Source organism: Lontra canadensis, unplaced genomic scaffold (genome assembly GCF_010015895.1).
Source record: "Lontra canadensis isolate GAN:19392208 unplaced genomic scaffold, GSC_riverotter_1.0 scaffold125, whole genome shotgun sequence".
NCBI lineage: Eukaryota > Metazoa > Chordata > Mammalia > Carnivora > Mustelidae > Lontra > Lontra canadensis.
The window spans coordinates 2,150,206-2,163,282 of record NW_022631119.1 but is presented as its reverse complement, the minus strand read 5'-3'; the positions used below and the strand labels follow the sequence as shown (position 1 = coordinate 2,163,282).

The window sequence follows — 13,077 nt, the reverse complement described above, 5'->3', positions numbered from 1 at the left end:
CCCCTACATATATATTCCTAATTGCAATGTGTTCTAGAGGGTAAAACCTTTTCAAAGAAACACATTTGATGTGTCAAAGGGGTGTTTTCCAAAGGTGCACAAGAGCTGATTTTAGGCTGTCTATGGGCTTGAAAGGAAATGGTATGAACCCATGTAACTAACATCTAATGGAAAAATGATCTAGTTCTAATCCTGATGGTGCCATCGCGAAAGGCTCAATAGTCTGATGCCGTGTCCTAAACACCTGTCACCTTGCTTAGAGCAGGTTCCAAAAGGCCTCGATGTCTGAGTAGAATTGAATAATATATATTTTCATTGTATTTTTTTAAAAGTCTGATTCATTTATTTTTTTTTAAGATTTTTTTTATTTATTTGACAGACAGAGATCACAAGTAGGCAGAGAGATAGGCAGAGAGAGGAGGAAGCAGGCTCCCTGCTGAGCAGAGAGCCCGATGTGAGGCTCAATCCCAGGTCCCTGAGATCATGACCTGAGCCAAAGGCAGAGGCTTTAACCCACTGAGCCACCCGGGCACCCCTCATTGTATTTATTTTTAAGACATTTTCTTTCCCATGGTCAGTGGTGTAATCTAAAAATACTGATATATTTCAAATATACAAGACAATGTAGAAAATACCTGTAACAAACACCAACATCCTACCAGCTTTGTCAAAAGTACATATTTTTCTATATTCACTGAAGATTGTTGTTGTTTTAAGTGGCATACATGGCAGATGCCTTTGAAGCCACCTGATCTCACCTAAGATACCTTCATTACTACATTTGAGGCTCATCACCCTTCACAATCCTTGCACCATCTTCTTTTTCAGATCCCAGATGTCATGGGTTAATTCCATACCCTCAGCTCATTATTTCCCACAAGATAGTTCTGGTTTTGTTTTAAGATTTTATTTATTTGACAGAGAGAAATGGAACACAAGCAGGAGGAGGGGAAGAGGGAGAAGCAGGCTTAACGCTGAGCAGGGAGCCCCATGCCAGGCTGGATCCCAGGACCCTGGGATCATGACCTGAGATGAAAGGAGACACTTAACCAACTGAGCCACCCAGGCACCCCATGATATCTCATTTTAAGTTTTTGTGTTTTTTTTGATATCTCATTTTAATTTTTTTTTATAAGAGGTGTTCCAAAAACACCCACACATCTTTTTTTTTTTTTTAATTTTTTTTTATTTATCTGAGAGAGAGACAGTGAGAGAGAACATGAGAGGCGAGAAGGTCAGAAGGAGAAGCAGACTCCCCGCGGAGGTGGGAACCTGATGCCGGACTCGATCCCTGGGTTCTGGGATCATGACCTGAGCTGAAGGCAGTCGCTTAACCAACTGAGCCACCAGCTGCCCTCTCAGTTTTTAAATTTAACTCCTTCCCTTGTATCCCCATATCCCAGTTGCTTTCAGTGCCCTCTACTGGCAAATACTCTAATTAGTCTGCATGTATCTTTTTAGTTGGGTGTGCTCTTGTAAAATGGATACCATTGTTTCCGATTTTCTCTTTTTGTTATTTTCTTTTTTGTTGTTAAGATTTACTTATTTATTCTTGGGGCTGGGGAGGGACAGCATCACAAGCAGACATGGGGCTTGATATCATGACCCTGGTATCAGGACCTGAGAGGAAACAAAGAGTGGGACAGTTAACCAGTTAACCTACTGCGCCACCCAAGTGCCCCACCTGCGGGTTTTCTGATTTACATACCCATGACTGTGTTCGTACTTTTCTCACTTGGCACAGATTTTAGGGTCCACCCACTACTCTGGACACACTGAGTCTGCAGCTTCTCATGGTTGCATGAGGCACCTCTCATACACCCCCTCCAGTTTACTGTTTCCTCCCTGGTGAGGACACTTAGGCTCCTTCTTAACCCCTCCCCCCACCACTGTAAATAGTGCTGCTGTGAGCACCCGCGTGCATGGCTCTCACATACTTCCGGGTCTCTTTCCAGGGAGTATTGCTGGTCATGAATGTGTATGTACCAGGTTGCTTTCCACACTCCGACCGAGAGCTCCTGTACCCTTCCTTCACCACTCGCGCTTGGCGTTACCCAGCTTTCTCGTTTTTGTCAGAGTAATTCCTTGTAAAGTGATACCTACCATGATTTCAATTCTCAATTCTCTTATTACTAATGATTTTGAGCATCTTTGCAAATGTCTGTGAGCCTTTTGGGTTCCGACTGTCATGCATGCTTTCATATTTTTAATATATACGCATATATTCATCAACACATAGAATAGTTCTCGATTTTCAGATAAATTCTATATAAAGTGTATCTTAGATATCCTCATGCAATTGATTTTCACCTCAACATTATGTTTTTGAAAATTTACTCATCACATATTTTGGCTCTAGTTCATCCATTTTTTTTAAAAGATTTTATTTATTTATTTGACAGAAATCACAAGCAGACAGAGAGGCAGGCAGAGAGAGAGAGGAGGAAGCAGGCTCCCCGCTGAGCAGAGCCTGATTCGGGGCTCAATCACAGGACCCCAAGACCATGACCTGAGCCGAAGGCAGAGGCTTTAACCCACTGAGCCATCCAGGCGCCTCTAGTTCATCCATTTTTTATAACAATATTTCATAGGTTGTTTCCTTTCCAAATTCATTTTGGCAAAGACGCTACGGAACAATGGCGGCACAAAGGTCTGCAGGCCTAGCGACAGTCTGAAGCCTGAAGCTGGGCACTCAAGGTAATGAGCAAATTTAAGTCTCAGGTGCTCCTTGGCTCAGCTGAGCAGTGGAGGGCCTCAAAGGCATGGGTGGGCATGGGTAGGCATGGGAGACCTTCCAAGAAAAGGGGACTTTGGAGCTGGGTGGGGCCAGCGTGAAGTGTGGGATGAGGAGGAGAGAGGAAAGAGAGAAGGCGGGGGGAGACTAGGATGTGGTGCGAGGCGAAGCAAGGAGGAAGGCGCTTCGGTGGAGTAGTCAAAGGAGCTTTTCAGTTTTTTCTCAAATTCACTGAGCACCAAGTACGCGATCAGGCCAGAACTAAGCCTCAAGGACAGGGTCCAGCTGATGAGTTTCCCAGGCCCTGCCCTGTGTGGGGCCGAGCTGAGAAAACAGCAGTGATCAGGACAGCTCAGTTCCCATCCTCACAGGCAGACAGACATTCAGCAGAGAATGACAGGCTGGCATGCTCAGGGAGATGCCGAAGGGACCCGGGCACTGAGAGAGGAAGCACAGTCCAGGGCCACAGCGGGGAAAACAAAAGGGAGATGTGTGCGCCCCAGGGAGGTGTAGGAAGGAAGGGGTGTTGGAGAAGGAGACTGAAGCCATCTGGTAAAAGGGAGTAGAGAACATTCCTAACAGAAGAACACAGTATACACATGCAATGGAGTATGATTCAGCCTTAGAAAAGGAGATCTTGTGATATGTGACAACATGGAGGAAACTTGCAGACCTGATGCTAAGTGAAATCAGCCAGTCTTACAAGGACAGAGTACACAATTCCACTTACATGAGGTATAATCTATAACAGTGAAACCCATTAGAGCAGAGAGCAGTATGGTGGCTGCCAGTGCTGGGGGTGGGGGGAGAGGAAATGGGGAACTGATGATCTGATCTGCTGATATGATCGCCAGGTACAAAGGTTCAGTTACGCAAGATGCAGAGGTTCTAGAGAGTGAAACGTTGTATCTACAGTTAACAATACTGTATTACAGGCTAAAAATCTATTAAGAAAGGAGATCCCCTGTTAGGGGTTCTCACCATGGTAATAGCAGTAGGAAAAGACATTTAGAAGGAATATTTCCTCATTATGTCCGCACTCTAGAAAGGAGACCAATGTGCTGAGAGCAGCTAATATTTAAAGAGCATTTCCAACACACCCGGCGTTGTTCTGAAGACCCCACATATAGCATCAGGCACTAGTCTACGCACCTAACATGTAGCATCTCATTTAACCTGTATAATGGCCCTACGTAGGTGTCATTAATTTCATTTTATAGATGAGGAAACTGAGACATAGAGAGGTCAAGCAACTTGCTCAGAGTCTCACAGCTGGTTAAGTGGTAGAGCCTGAATTTGAACCCATGTGGTCTGGCTCCAGTCTCTGTCCCCTTAACCACTACATTGTTTCTCTGTGGGTAAACTGCCTTGCTGGAGTATTTCCTTTTGTTTTGGGGTTTTGGTTTCTTTCTTTTTTTTTTTTTTTTGTTTTTAATCAGAAGAATATATTCATGCATTAATTGTACAATCTGGAAAAGCTTGAGATATGAGATTGACAAGGCATGATCTTTAATACTATTAGTAATGGAGAAAAGCAAGTTCACAACATCAGGAATAGCAGGCTATGATGGTGGACGGGCAGGTAGGAGGGAAGGTCTCCTTGCAAAAGGATAAACTATTTTCAGAAGGAGATGCAGGAAACCAGTAATGGCAGTCCCTTCTCATGGCTAGAAGAGCTGAGGAAGAAACACATTATTCCTGCATAGTTTCTGCACCTTTGAAAAGGCTGAGAGTGATGTATCCAATGGTGAAACAGTTCTTCTACCCTTTCTCCCAAAGAACGATTTTGAAAACCGCACATGGACAAGAGCAGCTCTGTGGGAACCCAGGGAGTCCAGCAGAGAAGTTCTCTCACACCTCCGGCACAAAATCCCCAAGACCGAATGTGTTAAAGAGAAATTCTATACAACTAAGAGTCAGGAAGCAGCTGGGAGAGTGGCAGTTGGGGTCTTGGAAGCAGCAAAAAGCACTTGGATCCTACTAAATACACCGCAGACACAGGGGGATTGCCCATGCCTTGCCTGTGGACTCCCTCAACTGATCCATGGGCATTCTACTGCTCTGCATGCCTCACCTGTACACCCAGACCCATTCCGTGGCTGGCTCCCTGCAGATGCCTCTGCGGGTTGGGAGAGCGCATTTCTGAAGGTGGCTAGTAAGCATGTGCGGGGCCAGATGACTCCGTGGCACTGGGAGAAGGCATGCACACTTGAGCAAGCAGCACAACCCAAGGGAAAGGAAATGGGAGGCAGTCCATGCTTGGTCTGGCTTTGCAGGATCAAGAGGAGACATATCATCCCAAAAAGCACCATACCCTGCAAGGGAACAAGAAGTATGGAGCAGGTATATCCACAGAGAAGGCCTGAGAAAGCCTCAGAATCCCCAATAAAGCTGATGGAAGGTATTGCTTGCCTGAAGCCAGTGTAAGACTGGATAAGGTGACTGCGCCTACTAATGCGAACACAATGCCAGACATCAAGGAACAGGAAAAATCAAGGAAACAGAACACTACTGAAGGAACACCATAATTTTCCAGTAACTGACCCCAAAGAAAGGGTATCTGAGATTTGCTTGATAAAGAGTTCAAAATAGTTAGGGGGCGCCTGGATGGCTCAGTCAGTTAAGCATCTGCCTTCAGTTCAGGTCATGACCTGACCCCAGGGGTCCTAGGATCAAGCCCCACATCTGGCTCTCTGCTCAGCAGGGACCCTGCTTCTCCCTTTCTCTCTGCCTGCTGCTTTGCCTGTAAACTTACGTTGTCAAATAAATAAATAATCTTAAAAAAAAAAACCCTCCTTATATTAAAAATTTATCAATTTCTTAGACCGTAACAGTGAAGTGTAATTATGTACAAAATAAACCTGTGACTCTAAAAGACACACATACTTATTTCTGGATGACATGTGATCCCCAGGCTTTGCTTTAGAATCACCTAGAGGGGGAGGGCAATAATTAGAGATAAAACTGGCCATTTGTTGGTAACCACTCAAGCTAGGTAATGAGTACACAGAATTTTTATTATACTCTTTTCGTGTGGTTCAAAAATTACACAAGAAAAGTTTTTTGAAATTGTGTAAATAAAGGGGAACATACAGATAAATTTCAGCACATCCAGGGGCTTGAGACTATTCTCTCGCTCACTCCAGTGTCTGGTATAGATAAGGTGGTCAGTTTAATAACATGAAACAAAACAGAAAAAAACCAATTAGCCTGAAGCCCCTCTTACTGGTCAAGGTATTAATTCCCACCACAGCTTCATGCCCGATCACCTGGCTCTTTTACACATACGCAGTCTTACACTTTTCCAATGAGTATTTATTATTAGTTAGGCCATGATTCAGAATCCCAGGGTGGGGATCACCATGCATCCAGGTCCCCCTTCACCACCCTGGGAGAAGGACGGAGGACAGAGGAGAGGTGGGCGGAGCCAGTTCAGATCTTCCCAGGAAATGTGCCTTCTGCCCGGCGGTCATCCCAGGCCGACACCTGAGGAAAAACAGCTAGTGTTACTTCCTTCCTCTGTGGGGAAACCAGACGGGTGAACCCTGTCTTCCTAACTTTGCCCACCTGTTCAGATGGTCAACAAGGAAGGCCAGTACTGCCACTGTTCCAGGAGCAAGAGAATCGGCAGTGACCCAGAAAGAGAAGAATCACTGTCAATTGACACACTGAGGGGGTAGGGCATTGGAGGGGGCGAGTAACAAGCAGAAAAGTCCCACATTCACTGTAGGGCTGTCCTTAGGGAGATGCAGGACTGTACAGAGAGAGATTCAAGAGTGTGGCTGTACCCTGTTTCGGGAACCCCCGAGTCAACACTCAATGATGTTTGTCAGAACAGAGGAAAGAAGAAATACCAGGCAGCTGTGCGGGGGTGGGGGGGGGGGGGAGGCTGATCTATGCCTCAGCACAAATGGATCTCCAAGATGTACAGTCAAGTGCAAAAAGATGCAAAACTGAATAGAGTATGATCCTACTGCTGATCACTGATGTATGCACACATATAAACAATGATGGAAAAGCCCGTATCCAACCATTAACATTCCCCAGAAGAAACACTCGGCAACTTGTGGACCCTCGTACAGGCAGCCAGAAGCATATCCATTTAGACACACCCACTCACATTTACACGCATACATTAGAGGCAGTAGACAAAAGCATGGATAAGAAAAACTGACTGAATCCCCGCCCTATCACTTCCTAGCTCTACGATCTTGGGCAAATTCCTCAACATTTCAGGGCCTGAGTTTTCAATTGTGTAAAATAAGAATAGTGAAAATGGTATCCATCTCATCCCATTTTTTTAGCATGTTTGCCCTTATAGGATAGAAAATGCTTACAAAGTAGCTGGCTCACAGTTAAATGTCTATTTACACACACATATACACAGGCACGCATGCACACACACACAGATTCGCTCTACTCTGAAAAACATGTATACAAGCTGGGCCATACTATGTAGCTGGTCCTGCAACTGCCTTTCCCCCAAGTCTTAGAGCTCCTTCTGTATTCGGTCACAGAGATCAAGATAAGTGTACCACCATTTATCTAACTTGGGCTGTTTCTGAATGTTCCTCATCACAAACAACTCTGCTATGGACACATCCTTGGACACAAGCATCTTCCTAGGACGTCTACATGTAAAACTGCCACATCTGGAGAGGTTTTCTTTTTTTCCATTTTGAAAGATCCTGCCAAAATGACATCAATTTATAGAACCACCAACATTTAGCACAGTTAACCTTCTTAATTCTTGCATCAGATTGCAAGGTAAAAATAAGCATCTCTCTGTTGTTTTAAGCTGTCTTGTCCTGATGACTTCAATGTGGATGGACATCTTTTCATGCCTGGGTTCCCCTGGAATCCCTAGCACTGGAATTGTACTGTCCACAGTCCAGAGTTTTCTGTGTGAATTTCTCATTCGCTGGGTTTACCCCTCTCTCTCTTTTTAAAGAGTCAGGCTGCTCTGATCCATATTTCCCTTTGCCCAATAATCCCACCACTTCATGGGGTGGAAGCTCAGGAAACCATTCCAATAGAGGGGAAAACATTTCCTGCAATGGAATCGTACACTCAAGTGTCACTTAAAAAAATCGAAAAAAAAAAAAGGGGCGCCTGTGTGGCTCGGTCAGTTAAGCCTCTGACTCTTGGTCATGACCACAGGGTCTTGGGATCAAGCCCTTTATCAGGTCCCCTGGTGGGAGCTCAGCAGGGAGTCGGCTTCTCCTTCTGCCCCTTCTCCTGCTGGTGTTCTCTCTCAAATTAAAAAAAAAAAAAAAAAAAAAAAAAATCTTAAAAAAGATTTTTTAATTCTTACTTCACCAAGTTTTTGAAATAAAGAAGCCAGGGCAGCCAGTACAAAGGGGACTGCAGAATACATTTGTAAGCCCTAACAATGGGGACACTGCGGGCACTGGAGGGTAGGAACCACACAATCTGATCCTCCCAAGGCGAGGACAGGCCCAGGTCCCAGAGAATGGGGTGTAGGGCAGCACTGGGACTAGAAGCATGCTTGCTGGCACCCTGCCCAGCAGGCACCCGATGAGGGCTCTGAGGCTGGAGGAGGGATGTTATGTACTTACAACATCAGGTTACTCAAGATCACCCAGGGACAAGGGGAAATCCTGGAAGAGCACAGGGCACTTAAAGACACTTGAGACAGTGTGGCCAGAGAGGGGGGAGGAAAATCAGGCAAGCTGAGGGAGACTACATTAAGGAAGTTTGTTCTCAAGAAATAAGCTCCAAAGGCACATATCAAGGATGCTTCAAATATACTGAAAAAAATCAGATCACCATCTCTATCAAAAGGAAATCAGCTAAATAAAAGCACATGGAAGTTACTAAAGCAAGTAAGGCAGGCCTAAAGGCTCCATGACACACTGGTAAGTCAAAGTAGTCAAAGACTATATGGTATGACTCACCCATACACAGAAAGCTCCACAGACTTCTGTATGATTAATTTATACAGAGAAAAAAGGTAATGAGCTAGAAGTAGTTACCTCGGGCAAGGGGGGCTGGGAAGCCCAAAAGGGCTCCTACTTTTATTTTGCTGTACTGCTCACATTTTTTAAAAAAGACTTACTTATCTGAGAGAAAGAGCAAGAGAGCCTGCTTGAATGGGAGGAGGGGGAGAGGGAGAGAAAGATCTCTAGCAGATTTCCTGCTGAGCAAATGTCTGGACTCCCATCTCATAACCCTGAGATCATGACCTGACCCGAAATCAAGAGTCGGATGTTGAACTGACTGAGCCACCCAGGAGCCCCTGTTTTTTGTTTTTTAAATGAGCACTATGACTTGTACTGTATCATATCTCTAAGACACAGGATTTTTCATTTTAACGTCTCTGAAATTAGCATGCTGGTTACATTCGCTTCTGGCATTTTAAAAAAAGATCTGACCATCTCTCCATGTTTCTTGAAGCCAATGGGATCTTTGCTTTGATGAAACAGTACAAAGTTAAACACAAATTCTTCATTTGAAAAAGTGTATGGCAGAGAGTATAAAATGGTGACAAAAGGTCTGGTCAGATCAGGGCTAAACAGACTAATTGTCTTAGTGGGTCTGTGTCTTTTAGAGACACACACTGAAGTAGGTAGGGATGAAAGGCATGCTTGGGATTTGCTTCAGAACACTTCAGCAAAGAAGAAAAGGTGACAGATGAAGGGAATGTAGAAAAATCTTGAAACTATTCAATTTGGGTAGTGGGTATAACTGGGAGGGAGGTCACTGGATTATTCTATTTTTATGCATAATTTAAAAATGTGCATAATAAAAAGGCACAGAATTGCACAAGATGGTGAGCCCCAGAGGGGCGGGGAGCTGGCACTGTGTATATATTTATGGGGTGCACGGGCAAGATGGATGTAGCAAGGAGAGGGCCCTGGTTGCCCTGGGCGAGAGCCCTGCCTGATTGAGAGTACCGGTGAAAAGAGGGAAGGGAGGCAATTCCAGAAGGAGGACAAGGCCGAGTCCCATGGACAGCGCAATGCCTGTCCTCCCTCTGCCTCTCCCAGATGAGGCTCCACCAAGCTAACATACTCCTCTGCTGAGACCCCACTCCATGTCCCAGGGCCCCAGGAGGCAGCACGTACCCAGGATATGGGGCAGAGGGACTTGTATACACGCCGGTACCATTCACACACGGAGACATCGCCCCCTTTAGCAGTCATTGCCTTCTCACAGCGGTGGAAGTCTGCAGAGAAAGCAGGTCAGGGTCAGCCAGGGCCAAGGGCTGAAACACATTTTTTGATCAAATCTCACAGAAATCATCTTTACTTCACAACCACTTATATACACACATATACCTACAAAATATGTGTCACAAGGAATGTCTATGCCTACAGATGTACTGAAAAGGGCTGGACAGGCCTCCCTAAGTTGATTTTGCAACCCCTAGACAACTACTGTTTGACTTGAAAATTCTGCGGTCTGGAATGAGGGGGCAACATGAGGGGCACGTGTAGGGATTATGGAAGTCCAAAACCAGGGCAAGGGAAGGGGAAGATATCTTGGGGCTAAGATGCTGGCATCCTATAGAGGAGGACAGGAGGGAGATAATCTGATTTTTTAAAGTAAGCAATTAATTAAAAAAAAAAAAAATTACTCCAGGTATTCCACTCCTGGGCACGTTCCCTACACAGACATAGCCTGGATGTCAGGTTACATTTATAAGAACATTTTTAGCATCCTCATTCATAAAAGCCCCAAACTGGAAAGCACACAAGTGCCTGGGAATAAATTATGGAAAACTATACGCACTGAAAATGAGCAAACTACACGCCATAACAAGGATAAATCTTTCAAGCTGCTGAATGAAGAAATCCAAACAAAAGAGAATATATAAAGTATCTGTCAAGTTCATCAAGAGGCAAACCTAAAAGCAGTGATAAAACCAAAATGCGATTGCCTTCAGTTGGCAGGGTAACATCTCTAGGGCGGAGAGTATGATGTTGTGTTTAAGACAGGGAGTGTGGTAGGCAAGCAAGCTCCGAATGCTGAAAGGATCTAAATTTCTATCCAGGTTATACTTACACATAGGGATCCACTTAAGTATTACTCATTTAGCTGTACTATGATTTATGTATTTCTTATACACATGTTAACATGTCTCAGACACAAATAAATCTTAAAAACAAAAAAAATCGAAGGAACCAAAGTCTGTGACCCTGTCCCAGATCTTGGATCTTGAACACAGCTGTGATGAGGGGCACGGATACTGCAAGGTAGGACATCCAGACCAAGAGAGGCCTGGGATGTATAGATCCCCTAGATAAGTAGGCAACAGGTAAGCACCTTGAAATGTGAACTAGGAAAAGGTTCTGCATCCCTTCCCAACCCCGCGCCCCGCTTACCCAGGTAGTTCTGCCAGCAGTTCCTGGTCTGGTTCTGGTTGGGGAAGCGGCTGTCAAAAGGGGCAGTCTGGTAGTTCTTGATTTTGGTCTTGATGTCTTCTGCCATGGTGCTGACTCTTGGAGGCAAAGAGAATGGATGCTGGCAAACATTCTAGGGGACCCGGGCATGGGGATGTCAGCCCACCCAGACACAGGAGAATGGAGTAGGTAGATGTGAGCAAGCTACATCTTTCTCCCTCTCAACATATACACACAGAGGTGAAGTGTGGGGGCAAATCCACACTTCTAAGTGTGGCATTTACAGCAGGTTTTGGTGGAAGGGGTAAGTACCTACTTAGCAAAATCAGGCCTTATTCATCCCAAAATAACACCAGCTAACATTCACTGAAGGCTTAGTCTGGGCCAAGCACTGGTCTACACTTTACTCCTGCAGGCACTCGAAAAGGTAGGAACTATTGCTATCACTGTTTCACAGACAAGGGAGAGGGTGTCTAAGTGACTTCCCAAGGTCATACAAGTGAAGGAGGGGCAGGAATCATTGACAGAACCTACACCGCAGAGGTTCTTCATCTCTGTGGTGCCATCAACTCCTCAGGGGTCTAATGAGCCTCCCTCAGAATATTTTCAAATGCATTAAAAAAATTGCAGAGGATCACAAAGAACACCAGTTGTATGTAGCTGAGGATTTACTGACTACCACAATTCTGAAATACGGTAAGTGGAAATTATTCTGTGACATCTGCAACCATAATGCGATATAAGACGACCTATGATTTTTTAAAAAGATTGTATTTATTTATTTGACAGAGATCACAAGTAGGCAGAGAGGCAGGTTGCAGGGGGGGGGAGCAGGCTCCCTGCTGAGCAGAGAGCCTGATATGGGGCTGGATCCCAGGATCATGACCTGAGCTGAAGGCAGAGGCTTTAACCCACTGAGCCACCCGGGCGCCCCTGACCTGTGATTTTTGATTGCTGACAAAGTCACAGATGATTCTAATATTACTAAGGTTGTTGCCTCCATTTCTACCTGAAGGAAATGCTACATTTCAATTACAGATTAAGAAAAATCTAATTTTTCCCCCATTCAAGTCCTAGCACACCTTGCATTCTATTGATTTTGCAGACCCAGAGTTAAAAACCTCTGTTATAAAGTCTTTTAGGAGGTGACACGCAGCAGTTTTCGCCAGGGAATGTGAAACTGCCTCTATCCCAGAGGACTCGAGGAGTAATGGGGTTACAAAGAAGTGAGCAGGCCAGTGTTAAATTTAAGAGATCCAACATAGTGGCGGAGATATGGGGCACCACAGCGGAGTCTGTGGTGTGGAGTCTGTAGAGGGGCGTGGGGAGGGGGACCCAAAAGATTTGTTCGGAGTTGTTTAGGGGGAAGGGGGCTGGGAGGAAGGGTGGTTCAGGGAGACTCTGAGGCCCCTCCAACGCCCAAGCGGGAAGGAGGACCAGAAACCAGGGAGCCAGGCTGCGGCCCGGGAAAGCCACGGGAGGCCAAGCCTGCGGCCTGGTGACTGAGGGCACTACAGTCCGAACTACAGAACACAAACCCTGAACACTCGCTAAGTAGCTTAATACCGCGGAGCTTCAGTTGCTCCTCTGTCAAAAACGGACCGTTGCAGGCCCTACCTCATAGGGCTGGAGGGAAGACGAAATGAATTAATAAAGTCACTTGAACTGTTACCTGGCATTAAGGAAGAGCTTCATAATCGTTAGCTAGAAGACTACTAACAGGACAGAACCCCAGGGACCGGGAAGGCCGGACGCCGCGGGCCAGAAACTTACTTCATTCTCGGGGAAACTACGGTCCGGTTCCTCAGTTCCCCGAGATAGGGTCCCAGCTTCCCAAGCCCTCGACACTTACCTAAACACACCACAGCAGAACCTCGCAGCTCAATGTGACCCTCAGCAAAGACGCCAGAGTCGGACCGGAAGCGGAATTAAGACCGGCCGGAAGCGGGGTGAGGCGGCGTAAACCCGAGTCTTCCG

The 13,077-nt window shown here is 45.5% G+C and overlaps 1 protein-coding gene across 1 annotated transcript; it reads right to left on the bottom strand.

The window, feature by feature from the left end:
* Nucleotides 1-6,028: 6,028 nt before the first annotated feature.
* Nucleotides 6,029-13,077, bottom strand: LOC116857623 (cytochrome c oxidase subunit 6B1). The gene is made up of 4 exons (XM_032841881.1): nt 12,953-13,077; nt 11,083-11,198; nt 9,823-9,923; nt 6,029-6,220 (listed from the first exon to the last, which is right to left on the bottom strand). Exons 2-4 carry the CDS (start codon nt 11,186-11,188, stop codon nt 6,167-6,169), a joined length of 261 nt encoding a protein of 86 aa, XP_032697772.1. The 5' UTR covers nt 11,189-11,198; nt 12,953-13,077; the 3' UTR covers nt 6,029-6,166.